The sequence below is a fragment of the Quercus lobata genome, chromosome 5, assembly GCF_001633185.2.
Source record: "Quercus lobata isolate SW786 chromosome 5, ValleyOak3.0 Primary Assembly, whole genome shotgun sequence".
In the NCBI taxonomy this organism is placed as follows: Eukaryota; Viridiplantae; Streptophyta; class Magnoliopsida; order Fagales; family Fagaceae; genus Quercus; species Quercus lobata.
In genome coordinates, this window is record NC_044908.1 from 24,805,248 (window position 1) to 24,820,267 (window position 15,020).

General features: G+C 43.1%; 2 protein-coding genes across 2 annotated transcripts; both read right to left on the reverse strand.

Moving 5' to 3' along the window:
- Positions 1-1,770: 1,770 nt before the first annotated feature.
- Positions 1,771-3,242, reverse strand: LOC115990230. The gene is made up of 2 exons (XM_031114077.1): positions 2,130-3,242; positions 1,771-2,079 (listed from the first exon to the last, which is right to left on the reverse strand). The coding sequence occupies exons 1-2, from the start codon at positions 3,240-3,242 to the stop codon at positions 1,771-1,773; spliced, it is 1,422 nt and encodes a 473-aa protein (XP_030969937.1).
- A 7,800-nt stretch (positions 3,243-11,042) lies between these two features.
- On the reverse strand, positions 11,043-12,425 carry LOC115990231. Its single transcript, XM_031114079.1, has one exon. The coding sequence runs from the start codon at positions 12,423-12,425 to the stop codon at positions 11,043-11,045; it is 1,383 nt and encodes a 460-aa protein (XP_030969939.1).
- Between the last annotated feature and the right edge of the window lie 2,595 nt (positions 12,426-15,020).

Sequence of the window (15,020 nt, forward strand, 5' to 3'; positions counted from 1 at the left end):
CCGTTTTGGTGATCCGTCCACTTTCTGGACAGTTTTTTCGTCAACTTAGCGATCTGTCCACTTTGAGGACAGTTTTTCATCACCTTAGGGATCCGTCCACCTTGTGGATTTGTAATTTTGTTCACCGTTTTGGTGATTCGTCCATTTTGTGGACAGTTTACCCATCACCTTAGTGATCCATCCACTTTGTGGATAGTTTTTTCATCACATTAGTGATCCGTCCACTTTGAGGACAGTTTTTCATCACCTTAGTGATCCGTCCACTTTGTGGACCTGTAATTTTGTTCACCGTTTTGGTGATCCGTCCACTTTTTGGACAGTTTACCCATCACCTTAATGATCCGTCCACTTTGAGGACAGTTTTTCATCACCTTAGTGATCCGTCTACTTTGTGGACTTGTAAATTAATTCACCGTTTTGATGATCCGTCCACTTTGTGGACAGTTTACCCATCACCTTAGTGATCTGTCCACTTTGAGGACAGTTTTTCATCACCTTTGTGATCCGTCTACTTTGAAGACTTGTAAATTAATTCACCGTTTTGGTGATCCGTCCACTTTGTGGACTTGTAAATTAATTCACCGTTTTGGTGATCCGTCCACTTTGTGGATTTTGTTGCCTGTATAATATACATACGTAATAAACATCTATGTGAAAAATCAAAGTTGTGTCTGAATATTCTTCTTTAAAGAAAATGCGTTTGTAGAAAAAGTACCTGCCCCATTGGGCTTAAAAAGGCACAAAAAGACTAGTAAATTGTAGCTAAAAGATTAGAATTAGAATAAAATAATCTTGGAAATCACCGATTCCCTATATTTTCCTCTACTGGTAGTATTTCCGAAGATGCCCCGTGTTCCACGGGTGCTACAGTTTTTGTCCGTCCATCGTCTCGAGGTGGTAGGTCCCCTTCCTTTGCCATGACGCGATCCTGTAGGGTCCTTCCCAGTTGGGGCCTAATTTTCCTTGTGAAGGATCTCTAGCGGCACCCATTACTTTCCGTAGTACAAGGTCCCCGACCTAGAAGTCCCTGTGCCTCACTTTGTTGTTGTAGTGTTTCGCCATGAGATCCTGATAGCGCGCCAACCTCTGTTCTGTTGTCGCCCTGATTTCGTCCAGTAAATCAAGCTGGAGACGCATGCCTTCTTTGTTCATATTCTCGCCGTAGCTCTCCACCCGGTAACTCGTGAGCCCCACTTCTGCGGGAATGACAGCTTCGGTTCCATATGCAAGTCGGAATGGTGTTTCTCCAGTAGGTGTTCTTGCTGTGGTCCGGTATGCCCATAGGACGCTAGGTAGTTCGTCTGGCCAGATACCCTTTGCCCCCTCAAGACGAATCTTGATTATTTTGAGCAGGGACCTATTTGTGACCTCAACTTGCCCGTTTGCCTGTGGGTGCGTGGGTGACGAGTAGTGATTCTTGATCCCTAGCTCCGCGCAGAAGTCTCTGAACATGCTGTTGTCGAATTGCTTACCATTGTCAGAGACCAGTACCCTGGTTATCCCGTACCTGCATATGATATTTCTCCAGACAAAACTTCGAATGTTTTTCTCTGTAATGGTGGCTAAAGCTTCTGCCTCGACCCATTTAGTGAAGTAGTCTATGCCGACGACCAAGAATTTTAGCTGCTGGATAGCCGTCGGAAATGGGCCCATAATATCAAGCCCCCATTGTGTGAACGGCCAGGGTGCCGTCATAGGTGTCAGTTATTCATACAGCTGTCTGATGAAATTGTCGAACCTCTGGCATTTGTCGCAAGATTGGACATAAGCTTATGCATCCTTCATCATTGTAGGCCAGTAGTATCCTGCTCGGATCAATTTGTGTACCAGTGATCGTGCGCATGAGTGATTTTCGTAGATACCCTCATGTACTTCTCTCATCACATAGTCTGCTTCTTCTTGGCACAAACACCTTAGGTACGGTCGAGAGAAGCCCCTTTTATATAGGACATCCTTCATTAGCACGAACCGTGACGCTTGGACCTTCAGCTTCCTTGCGGTGCCCTTTTCCTCTGGTAACAACCTGTCCCTTAGGTAGGAGATCAATGGCGTGGTCCAGTTATGTTCAGAGTTTACCACCTGCATATTTGTCCCGTCATCGATAAGTGAAGATATTTGGATGATAATACCTGTTCGGGAACCAGCATGAATTCGGTTGATGCAGCTTTTGCTAGTTGGTCAGCCCATTCATTCTCTTCTCTTGGGACCTGAATGAATTCGACTTCGAGGCTGTTGATTCGGTACCTTACTTCTTCCAGATATCTCTTCATTCTATCGTTCTTGCACTCGTAGTCGCCATTGATCTGACTTGTTACCACTTGTGAATCGCAGTGGACAATTATGTTTTTTGCTCCCGCTGCCCTTGCAAGGTCTAGCCCCGCGATCAGGGCTTCGTACTCTACTTCGTTGTTGGTTGTTGGGAAATCCAGTCGGATCATGCACTGTATCATGTCCCCCTGCGGAGTTTTAATCACTACTCCGGCTCCTCCGGCTCTTCTATTCGAGGATCCGTCTGTGTGGATACTCCACTGTTCCTTCTCTTCTACCAACTGGTTCCCCCCGAGTGTGAACTCGACGATGAAGTCAGCTACTGCCTGTCCTTTTATGGCCGTCCGCGGGCGGTACTGGATGTCGAATTCGCTTAGCTCTATTGCCCACAAGGCCATCCTTCCTGCTGCTTCTGGGCTATTCATGGCTTTTCTCAGCGGCTTGTCCGTTAAGACAATGATTGTATGCGCCTGGAAGTATGGCTTAAGCCTCCGCGCAGCGATTACTAACACGAAAGCCAACTTCTCTATCTGCGGGTACCTTCCTTCTGCTCCACGGAGCGCACGGCTGGTAAAGTAGACAGGTTTCTGTATCCCGTACTCCTCCCTTACCAAGGCTGCGCTTACTGCGGCACTCGAGACTGCCAGATAAAGGTAGAGTTCCTCTCCTTGTATGGACGGACTGAGCAGTGGTGGAGACGAGAGATACGTCTTCAAGTTGTTGAAAGCCGCTTGGCATTCATCCGTCCACTCAAATGACTTCCTCAGAGTGCGGAAGAATGGCAAACACCTATCTGTCGCCCTTGAGACGAACCTGTTCAGTGCTGCGATCTTTCCATTAAGACTTTGGACCTCCTTGACCGTCCTGGTGGTTCCAACTCCATTATCGCCCGTACCTTCTCCGGATTGACCTCTATTCCTCTTTGGGATACCATGTAACCCAAGAATTTTCCCGCCGTTACTCCGAACGCACATTTATTCGGATTCAGCTTCATGTTGAACGATCGAAGCGTATCGAATGTTTCTCTGAGGTCGTCTAAGTGATCTTCTTCGTGCATGCTTTTAACCAACATGTCGTCAACATAAACCTGAACGTTCCCGCCAATCTGATGTGCAAACATCTTGTTCATTAGCCTTTGGTATGTTGCTCCAGCATTTTTGAGTCCAAAAGGCATCACCTTGTAGCAAAATAATCCCTGGTTTGTGACGAAAGAGGTCTTCTCCTGATCGGATTCGTCCATCCTGATCTGGTTGTAGCCAGAGAAAGCGTCCATGAAACTGAAGAGCTGGTGTCTTGCAGTCGAATCCTGTAGACACCCATTTTACAACTTGCATTTAACCAACCAGTAGATCTTCAGATTTGTGATACAAAACAAATCTTGATGTTCTAACGATCATAATGGTATGTCATGGGTTTTGATCGGACTACCTGATCAAAAGTTATCATACAAACAATTTTCAATGATCATGGCTCGCCTATACGATGGGCTTGATCACATCCTATTCTAAACACTTAATTTTGATTGGTTCTCACAAGAATTAATTTAAAGTTAATCAAGTGTGATTTTTGATTGGATTTCATTTTTTTTTTCTTTTTTTTTTGAAGAAATAATAAAAAATGTTTTTCTTTATGGCATCTTATCTGCTATTTTAAAAAATAAAATAAAATAAAATTGGAGATATGATCCATGAAAAATTCAAAAAAAAAAAGAAAAAAAAAAAGAAAAATGCTCAAAAAACGTCATTATCTTCAGCAGCTACTTGAATCGCATTTTTGGTCAGAAAAACGTTGAAATTTGGATTTCTCTATTTCTATAAAAGTTGTAGAGAATTAAATTTCATTTCAAAAAACATCAATCCCAAATCAATTGGAATTTTGAGCAGCAAGTTATGGCCAAAAAACGAAACAGGTGCAGAAGATAACACAAATTCAGCATTATCTTCAATTTTCTCTCAAAATTTCAAATGAGTTCAACATCAAATCTGGTCAAGCCTATCTAATAGACTTATCCTTTCCCTTTGCTTCAGAAGAAAGATTTTTGAAAAATAACTTGGGTAAAGAAACAGATACAGCCTATGAAAAAATTCAAAAATGCTCAAAAGACGTTACTATTTTCAGCAGCAATTTGAAACACATTTTTGGCATGGATAACGTTGAAATTTGGCTTTCTCTATTTCTGAAAAAGTTGTAGATAATTGAATTTCCTTTCAAAAAACACCCATCTTGAATCAATTGTAATTTTGAACGGAAAATTAGAGCCAAAATACGAAGCAGGTGCAGCATCATTTCAAAATTTGAATGGGGATCAACACCAAATCCGTCTCAGCTCATTTAAACAGGTTATCTCCTCCCTTAGCTTCAGAAGAAAGCTAATAACTTAGCTTTAAAGCTAAGCCATCCCTTCCCCTATAAATAGAGAAGACCTCTTCCATTCTCTGGACCCCAAATTCCCTCTAGAGAGCTAGTGAGAAAGCAGAAAAAAAAGCTATTGAGCAACCATTGTTCTTACTTTGGTTGTAGTTGAGTACTTCCTTACTTTCTTCCTAGCCCTTTAGGTGATCATTTCCCCTTTTAATTTATGCTGGTAAGTAGTTAACTTTTTTAAATTCTTTATACATGCTAGAATAAATGCTTACAAATCATTATTCACTTCTTTTATGCTATGCTTGGATGAACATGCCTTGGTTTTCTCTTACATGCTTAGATGAACACTTCTAGGCCAATACACAATTTTCTTTTGAATGCTTAGATGAGCACTTCTAGGCTAAAACACAATTTTCTCTTTAATACTTAGATGAACATGTCTAGGTAGTTGTTTTACTTTTTTAAATGCTTGAACAAACATGTCAAAGTATTTTGATTTTGTCTAGATAAACATGTCTAGGGTTTTTCCTTTACTTCTCTTCATAATTGCTTGGATGATCAAATATGCTTAGAGGTTTTATTTTTATTTGCTTCTCTTTGCAATTATGTTGATGACAAATAACATGACAATTTTGTTTTTCCCTCACATGCTTAGATGAACATGTCTAGGCTAGGAATTCTTTATTTATATTGATGTCTTGGATGAACATGCCATTACCTTCATTTTTGTTATCTAACAAGTTTTATTTTATTTTTTATTTTTTCTCTTTATGTCAAATTCTCCTAATATAGGTTTATTTACACTTCCTGCAAATCACATGTTTATATGACATATTCTTTGTATTTGTTTGACATGACATGACATTGGCCACCTTAACCTAGGAGACCGGTTTTACCGGGCGAGATGGGTACTTAATCCCTTCCTATCTCGTAAATTAGCCTCCGAACCAAGATCAAGGGTTCTAGACAATGCTCTTGTATTTACAATTTTACTTTTTTTTAGAATGTAACTAGGAAATAAAGCAATGTAATTTACTTTTCTTAGATTGTATCTAGGACAAAAAGCATTGTAAATTTTTGTTACAAAATTCGATGTAAATTGTCATATACATTAATACAACAGAAGTATTTTTCATCAAAAGTTTTCTTGTTTTTCCTTTTAAATTAAATAAGTGACGACTCCATGTAAAACCCTCGATCTAGGGGGGAACACATTTTTACAAATCCACAAGGGTATCTATCCGTGGGAGCGGGTAGCTGTCTTTAGGACAAGCCTTGTTGAGGTCTGTGAAGTCTACACACATCCTCCAGCTTCTGTTGGCTTTTTTAACCATAACGACATTCGCCAACCAGTCGGGATAATATACTTCCCGGATGAAACCTGCTTCCAGTAACTTCCGAACTTCCTCGACTATGGCCTTATCCCACTCCTGAGCGAAGACTCGTTTCTTTTGCCGGACTGGAGGGAAGGATGGCGACACATTCAACTTGTGGACCATGACCGATGGGTCAATTCTCGACATGTCTTCATGATTCCAAGCAAAAACGTCTTGGTTATTTCTTAGGAAAGTTGTGATCGTTTGGCGTACGGGTAAACTGGCTAGTGTGCCAATCTTAGTCGTTCGTTCAGGCCGTATGTCATCAAGTCTTACTTCTTCTAGCTCTTCAACTGGCTCTGCTAATACTCGCTACTTCCCAATGCACATCGTCTGCTGCTGATCCTCCATCTCTAACATGGCGATATAGCACTCTCGTGCTGCTACTTGATTCCCCCGCAGTTCTCCTACCCCATACTCCGTCGGGAATTTGATCATTAGGTGATATGTTGAGGTTACCACCTTCCAGGAATTGAGAGTTGGTCGTTCGAGGATGGCGTTGTAAGCGGACGAGCAGTCAACTACGAGAAACATTATCTCCTTTGTGATCTGCTGAGGATAGTCACCCGCCGTCACAGCTAACGTTATTACGCCCAAAGGGAAGACCTTCGTACCTCCAAACCCTACGAGTGGGGCGTTTGTTGGGGACAATCGTTCCTTGTCGATCCTCATCTGCTGGAATGTTGGATAGTACAGGATGTCTGTTGAGCTGCCGTTGTCGACGAGGACCCGGTGCATATTGTAATCCCCAATCTGCAGGCTGACTACTAGCGCGTCGTCATGAGGATGGTGAAGTCTCCGGGTGTCATCCTCTGAAAATTTTATGACGGGATTTCCTATTCGCGGCATCTTTGGTACGGACCCTATGAGTTGGATGCTATGGACCATCCTGAGGTAGGTTTTGCGGGCTTTCTTGGAAGACCCGGCTGCAGCTGTGCCCCCTACGATCATTCGTATGTCTCCTATGGGTGGTCTAGGGCGGTCGTTCTCCCTTCGTAGAGCCTGTTCTTCCGGTGTATCAGTTCTTTCCCTGCTGACAAACCTTTGTAGTTTCCCCTGCCTGATCAGGGCCTCAACCTGCCGCTTCAGGTCATAGCAGTAGCTGTGTCGTGCCCATGGTCCCGGTGAAAGCGATAATACTTGTCTCTCGGTCTTTTGTTGGGGTCTCCCTTCAACTTTCCTGGGAAGGTCAATGCTCCTTCATCTTTGATTTGCTTCAATACTTGGTCGATTGGGGCGGTTAACGGGGTGAAATTGGTGAACCTTCCAGTGGGGGGTCTGGAGCGCTTTTCATCACGTTGATCCCCGGTTTTAGCGACTTTTCGCCCCCTGTCTTGTCTCGTGTCTTCCTGCCTTTCCCTCTTCTTAGGCCTTTCCTCTCGGGCCAGCAACGCATATTCTGCATTCATGTACTTGGTAGCCCTATAGAGAATGTCCGTCATGGTTTTTGGGTCATTCTTGTATAAGGAAAACAGGAACTTACCCTTCCGTAGCCCACTAGTGAACGCGGCTACGAGTATTTTATCGTCAGCTTCGTCGATCAAAAAGGCTTCTTTGTTGAAACGAGTTATGTAAGCTCGCAGCGTCTCGTCTTCTCGCTGCTTGATGTTCATTAAGCAAGCGGTGGACTTTTTGTATCGATGTCCGCCTATGAAGTGTGAGGTGAACAGGGTGCTCAACTCCTTGAACGTATTGATGGAGTTTGGTGTCAACCTACTGAACCAGACCCTCGCAGGCCCCTTCAGTGTGGTCGGGAACGCCCTGCACATGATCTCGTCTGGTACACCCTGAAGGTGCATCAGGGTCTTAAAGCTCTCTAAATGATCGAGTGGATCCTTGACCCCGTCATAACTTTCGGTCTGTGGCATCCGGAACTTTTGTGGCAGGAGGAATGAGTTGACGGACGCGGTGAATGGTGAGTCGGTTCTGTTCACTAAATTGTCGAGATCAGAAGATACTCGCCCCTTGAGGGCGTTCATCATGACCTCCATTTGCTCCTTCATCGCCTGCATCTCGGCGACGATAGGCGGGGGGGCAAAATCCATGAGAGACGGAAGGCTCACGTTTTGCCGCTCTGGTTGGCTCAGGGCATTGCTACCCTTAGGCTTCTCCTGCTCCCTTCGCTCGGCACTGTTACCTTCCTGGTTTTGCTCCTGAAGGTTGGGTCCTACATCCCTTTGTCGTAGCTGCTCCTCCAGATCGTGGTTCTGCTTTGTGAGTCGTTCTACTACTGTCATGAGAGTCTGGACCTGCCTTTCTAATGCAGTAGATCTCGGTGGATCGTCTTCTTGAGCGTTGTTGGTGGTAGCTATTGAGCGAGTGAGTACCATGTGACTCTTATGTCTGGGAGGCGATGATCTGGCTTAAACTTTTCGCGTTTTTCCCACAGACAGCGCCAACTAATGATGCCGTAATATCACCAGTGAGTAGCACAATCCACACTCGCTCCAGCTAACAACCTGCAAAAAGAAAGAAGTGATCTCACCGTAGGCACCGGTGTGGTGTCGACCAAATACCCTCCGACGGTCAAGTTAGAATTGTTCTCAACTCTTAGAATTGTTCTCAACTCTAGAGTGCTAGAGAGGGTAAATTATGCGTACCTTGATTCGCGAGAGTATTGTAGCTTTTATAGTAGAAGAAAGGCGGCTTCTCTTCCTTGGACTAGTAGTCTTTCCTTATGGGAATCCCCTCGAGTAATCCCAAACGTGATGGACAAGACATTTCCTTGTAGAGGGGATCAGCGCGCGTATTTTCCGGAATGTTCCTTGCGCTAGGTTTCTAGTTTCCTTGGAGACCACACGTGCGCGCCAAGAGTATGGAACTGCTCTAGGCTACTGGGCTCTATCGCTGCCGGCCCATGGGCTCGGATTCGTCAGGCCCAATGTCGTGAAAGTCCATTGAGCTAAATTTTGCCCCATCAAATAACATTTTGACAGCAATATTTTTTAAGCCAATCACGCAGGTCAAGGGAGAAGAAATCCATCCCAACAGCATCTCCACCAAGATTATGCCAGCAGTTGGCAGCCACAGTGTAGTCCCTTAAGGTATGAAGGATAGATTCAAGAGCTTGTTGACAAATCAGGCAGCTAGTATCCACAAGTATACCTCGGGAAGCAAGGCATTCTCTTGTTGCTATACCCTTGTGAAAACACATTCATATGAAAGATTGAATTCTAGGCAGAACATTTAACTTCCAAATCCATTTTCCATTAAAGGAATTTGGATGGTCTTCCTGATCACAAGCAAGAAGATAGGCACTGTTAAGGTTGAATTTTCCATTAGATGAGGCAGCCCATATAAGGCAGTCTTCCTTGTTAGCTATACGAGCACGTGGCATTGCTTGGATCTCCATACGGATCTTCATGGGTAATGTCAATGAGATTTTCTCCCAATCCCAACCCTCTCCTAGGGCGATGTCTCCAACAGTAATATCAGCTTCCCCCCTAGTTAAAAGGCCATGAATAGTGGATCTCAAGGGACCATTAGATGTCCAAGAATCTGTCCAAAAGTTGAGCCTACTATCCCTGCCAAGACTCCAACGGGTTCCTTTGGAGAATATAACCTCCCCTTTCTTCATAGACTTCCAAACCCGAGAACTAGGTAAGGAAGTCACATTCCTCGAATTCATCCTCCTTGGAGTTAAGTATTTCTTTTGGAGCACATGGGCCCACAAGGTATCTTTCTTTGTGTTAAATCTCCAATTCAGTTTGGCCAAAAAAGCCAAGTTCCTTTCTTTTGCTGAATGGATGCTAAGACCACCCTCCTCCTTAGGCCGAGTCACCTTCGGCCATCCCACCCAATGCATTTTCTTATTGGCATCGCTAGAACCCCAAAGGAAATTCCTGTTCATTCTGTCCAAGCTGTCTAGGATTCTGACCGGGAGAAAGGAGGTTTGCATTACATAGGAAGGGATAGTGCTTGTAGTGGCTTCGATGAGAACCCTTCTTCCTGTAAGGGATAATAGGTTCGCCTTCCAACCAGCAAGCTTAAGTTGCACACGATCCAGAATGAAATTGAAGTCCTGATTAGAGGACCCCGCATGTCTAAGAGGAAATCCCAAGTACGAACCTAAGTTTGAGGTTGAGCTGAAGCCAAGAATATTACATAGATCCACTCTTCGATCCCTATCAATGTTTGGAGAAAAGAAGACTTTTGATTTGAGATTATTGACCTTCTGACCTGACAACATACAAAATTCATCCACGACTTCTTTAACACAACGGCAGTTGGACTCATTAGCTTTGGCAAAGAGCAGCAAATCATTAGCGAAGAACAAGTGTGAAAAGGCAGGCCCACTAGCTGAAGCTTTAACAGGATTCTACAACCTTTTCGAGCATTTATCCTCGATGATTCTCCCTAGAACTTCCATAGAAAGAATGAAGAGGTATAGGGACAGTGGATTTCCTTGCCAGATTCCCCTTAAGGGGAGAAAAGGGTCAAGCATCCCTCCATTGAAAAGAATGGATGTTGAGGTAGACGAAACACAACTCATGATTATCTGGATCATATCCGACGGGAAATTTGCAGCTTGGAGAACTTCCCTAATGAAAGACCATTCAAGCCTATCATATGCCTTCTCCAAATCGATCTTAATAACCATGTACCCCACACTTCCCTTTTTCCTCCCAATAGTGTGAATTAATTCTTGGGCGATAATAGCATTGTCCACTCCCTTCCTCCCTAGCACAAAGGCAGTTTGGAATGGGGAGACTAACTTGTCCAAGCACGGCCTGATTCTAGCCATAAGAATTTTTGTAATGACTTTGTACATGGTGTTGCAAAGGCTGATTGGTCTGAAGTTACCAATTGTCTCCGGCCCAGGAATCTTAGGAATAGGAGAAATAAGGGTCTGATTAAGAGTTGGGGGTATCCTCTTTTCTTGAAAAATCTTCTTGATCTCTTTAATCACTGACTAACCAACTATTAACCAAAACCTTTGGTAAAATCCAGCATGTAATCCATCGGGACCAGGAGCCTTGGAGGCTTTTAAGGACCAAAGGGCATGCTTAATTTCATTAGTGTGGATAGGGAGGTTTAGCACCTGAGCTTCAGTCTCAGAGATTTGTGGCAGATATACTCAAAAGGGGGAACCTCTCTAGGAGCTGCAACAAGGTCCGTAGAGAACAGAGTAATACAACTACTGCGAACAAACTCCATGACAGCATGAATATTGGTAATCCATTCTCCTTGATTATCCTTCAAGTTTAGAATTTTATTATGCTTCCTCCTGATGAGAGTAGACATATGATAGAATGCTGTATTACGATCACCTTGGGTCATCCAATTTATTCGAGACTTCAACGCCCATAATTCCTCCTCTTGGCTATTCACCAAAGCCAATTCCAAAAGCAGCTTTCTTTCCAGGGTAATAAGAAAGGTGTTCGGTCTAGTCACCATGGCTTTTTGGACACCATTCAGCCTGGCCACAGTTCTCCTCTTTTTTGCAAAAATATTGCCAAAATGTGTATGGTTCCAATCAGCAACATCTCTGGAGAATTTGGAGGTAGCCTCAAATAAATTTTCATTGCTAGACCATGCATTTCGAACAACAGTTGGGAATGTTTGGTCTGACAACCAAAAGCTTTGGAACCTGAAGGGCCTTGGAAGCCTGAAGTTGCTCTGAGGTTGTAGCTCAAGCAAAACCGGGCAATGGTCAGAGGAGCACCTAGTAAGATGGGTTATCTGAGCTTCAAGATACATAACACACCAATCTGGATTTGCAAAAAATCGGTCTAGTCTCCCTTGAATGAGGGTTGTTATGTCTTGCTTGTTGGTCCAGGTGAACCTCGGCCCTTGGAATCCAAGATCTGCCATGTTGCAAGAGTCCAAGCATTCCTTAAATAAATTAGCTCTATATAGGCTGATAGGCCTACCACCAAACTTTTCTTCACTAGACAACAATTCATTAAAATCGTCAGCAATTATCCAAGGCAAATTATGAATACTAGAAACATATTTAAGATTATTCCAAAGTAAACGTCTCTCTCTGAATCTTGGACTTGCATAAACAGCAGTAAATAACCAGTAAAGGTTTGAAGATTTTACCTTCACACTGGCATGAATCTCTTGCTCCGTACCGGTGAGATTAGTAACTTCCACTCTGTCAGTATTCCAAAGCAACCATAATCCTCCTACGTAGCCAATTGTCTCCGTGTGGATAGCTCCCTGAAAGGGAAGCCTATCTGTTATTTCTTTTGCTCTATCTCCACCAATCCGAGTCTCCATGATCACCATGATGGCAGGGTCATGATCAACAATCAAGTCTCTAGCATTGGGGAGAAAGGAAGGCTTTCGGGCCCCCCTGCAATTCCAAATGATTATATTCATCATGAGATAGTGAGGGGAAGAAAGGCACTCATCAGCAGGAGGTTGGGTCAAAGCCTCCTCCCTCAAGGTCCATCTTATCAGGCGGATCATCTCTATGTAGTGTCTTGTGGATACTTGGAGGAGCTTCAATCTATTCATGTTCCTCATCACAACTGTCGAGATCAGAAGAAACTCCAGCATCCTCCTCTCCAACAGGGTGAGAGATGGTTCGAATTCGCATAAGGTTAGCCAAGGCAATTGCAGCGATGCCTTCCTCCATGCTACCACATTGATCATTGCCCTTCCCTGGGTGTCCAACTTGAATACCCACCACAGTTGCTCCTTCAGAGCCCAAACCGGATTCGTAATCGCTGAAGTTCCTGAACAGGCACTCATCTCTATCAATGGGACGGCAAACTTCCAAGTTTTTGTTAGTACAGGGCTGAGCCACCCCATCATGTGCGTTGTCTCTGCACAGATCTCCTCCAAAGCTACATACTGTATCTTGATGCTTCTGCTCTCTACTTGAATTACCCATTTCCTTGATGGTCTCACTTTTGAATTCAAATTTCCCATCCGTTCGCTCAGCTGAAAGTAAGGTAAAGTTTGTTACAGGAAAAGGAGGCTTAGAATTAATGCCAACAGCAGGAGGTTTTAATGTTTGGGACGCCCTAGGCCTGGCTTTACCAATTTTGCCCTTCCTCCCACGTTGGTTTGTAAGGGAAAGCGTACTGGGCTTCCCATCATCAGAAGGCCCATCAAAACAATTACCTTCTTTAATGGGCTCATCTAACCCAACAACTTTTCTTTTACCATCTTTAGTGGAGCCCAGGTCCACCAATTCAAAATTTGATGCCGTTTCCTTCACTTGGACACGATGACCACTCGAATTGGTTGTTGGGGACGTGCTTCCACTACCTCTGACATTACGTCCTCCATGCTTTTTACGTGTTACTACCATCCAAGGTCCAAACACGTCCTCCTCTGATTGTGCAGTGGTGTTATTGGTTTCAGTATCAGGTGCTTGGCTGTCACTTGTACTCGTGGCCTGGACATTCTCATGCAATCCGCATGTTTCAGTACCCTGTCCTGCATTGCCAGTTGGAGTTGGCTTAATCGTGTACGGGTAGGCTTCCCGACGGTGACCAACCGGGCCACAGGAGAAACACAATCTGCTAATCCCTTCATAGATAACGGCTTGCCAGAAATCCCCAATCAATAAGGTATTTACAAGTGGTCTGTTGATTGCCACCTGCACACACAAACGAGCATAGTGTCCTCTAGATTCCAGAGCTGTATGTGAGTCTATACGAAGAACATTGCCAATGGCTTTCCCTATTTCCTTAAGTGCTTCAGGGTTATAGTATTCTATTGGGAGCTTTGGTAGTCTAACCCAAACAGCAATCGATGCAATGTTAGCCTCATTTGGTCTAAAGTTAGGTTCCCATGATCGGATCGAAAGGAAATGTTCTCCTATAAACCATGGGCCTTTCCTCAAAACTTGATCATAATCCTCTTTGACAGAGAACCTCATCAGGTAGAACTCACAACTTAAATCAACACAATCTACCCTTCCCACAGGTTTCCATAGAGCCATGATCTTGGAATGGAGAAAGGAAAAGCCAACTGACCTTCCAAAAACCTTCACGATGAGGGCATTTGACCAGGGGGTTCTGATGCGGAGTCTCAACTCTTTGGAGAGCTTAACTGCCGCCAGACCGTCACGTAATGCCTCCATCTCCAAGTCCGACTCCATGTCGTCATCCAACTGGTGTGAGAGGTCAAAGGCTTGAGCATAAGCTCCAGGAATCTCCCTAACTAGCTTATCTTTAAAGGATAACTTAGGTTCATTTAGGCCAGACGGAGAAACAGGGTCATAGCCTTTCGTGAGAGGGGCTAAAGGAGGTTCAAAATGATGATAACCCTTAACTTTTTTGGTGCTACGACGCAACTCAGCTTCTTCCTCGCGAGAGAGAGCTTGGGTGCTTTCCATTTGCACCACTTCAAATTAATTATAATGTATTCTAGGAATCGTGTTTCCTCATTTTAAATAATAGTGATTGTTAAGTAAATTTATGCATTATTTATATGAGATAATGAAACACTGCTTCCTGAATGTTAAATAATTTTTCCTATTTAATTAAAATATAATGTTGGCCAAGTTAAAGTTAGTGTGATACCCCAAATTGTGCATTTACATAGATGTAATGCAGCAAGAGCGTTGTACATATTGATGCCTTTTGAGCTGCGAAATTAGCAGCATATTATAATTATCTCCTTAAAAAATATATGTATAATGTAATTTTTTTAAACTTAGGAGGCACTAATTAAATTTAATATATATTTTTTTTTTAAATATGAAGGGAAGGCAGATTTTTAAGCCACCCCACCCCCTTATGGTATTTTCTGCATGTAACAATAAGTTTTTTTTTTTTTTTTTTTTCCTTTGACATACTGGTGAGTCTCATGCTTGTGGGATCTATCTTCATGTGAGTGAGATAGCAACTAGCATGTAACATATGCAAACACATGGATATTATTATAAAAATGTAAATAATTAGTCAATTTTTTTTTTAAAGTAAACGCAATTAGTCACATACCAAAATGATTACCTAAATTTAATACTACTTATGATCAATTTAAAAAAAAAAAATTAATAACATAGAATATGTGGTGATTTTTATTGAGTATATGTAATATTTTTTT

What these genes read in the sequence shown, in the direction of transcription:
- LOC115990230 (XM_031114077.1), bottom strand. Translation starts at nt 3,242, where the DNA reads ATGTGCGTTCGGAGTAACGGCGGGAAAATTCTTGGGTTACATGGTATC. An exon ending in TCATGCTGGTTCCCGAACAG is followed by an intron (nt 2,080 to 2,129) that starts GTATTATCATCC and finishes ACAAATATGCAG; the next exon opens with GTGGTAAACTCTGAACATAA.
- LOC115990231 (XM_031114079.1), bottom strand. Translation starts at nt 12,425, where the DNA reads ATGATCCGCCTGATAAGATGGACCTTGAGGGAGGAGGCTTTGACCCAA.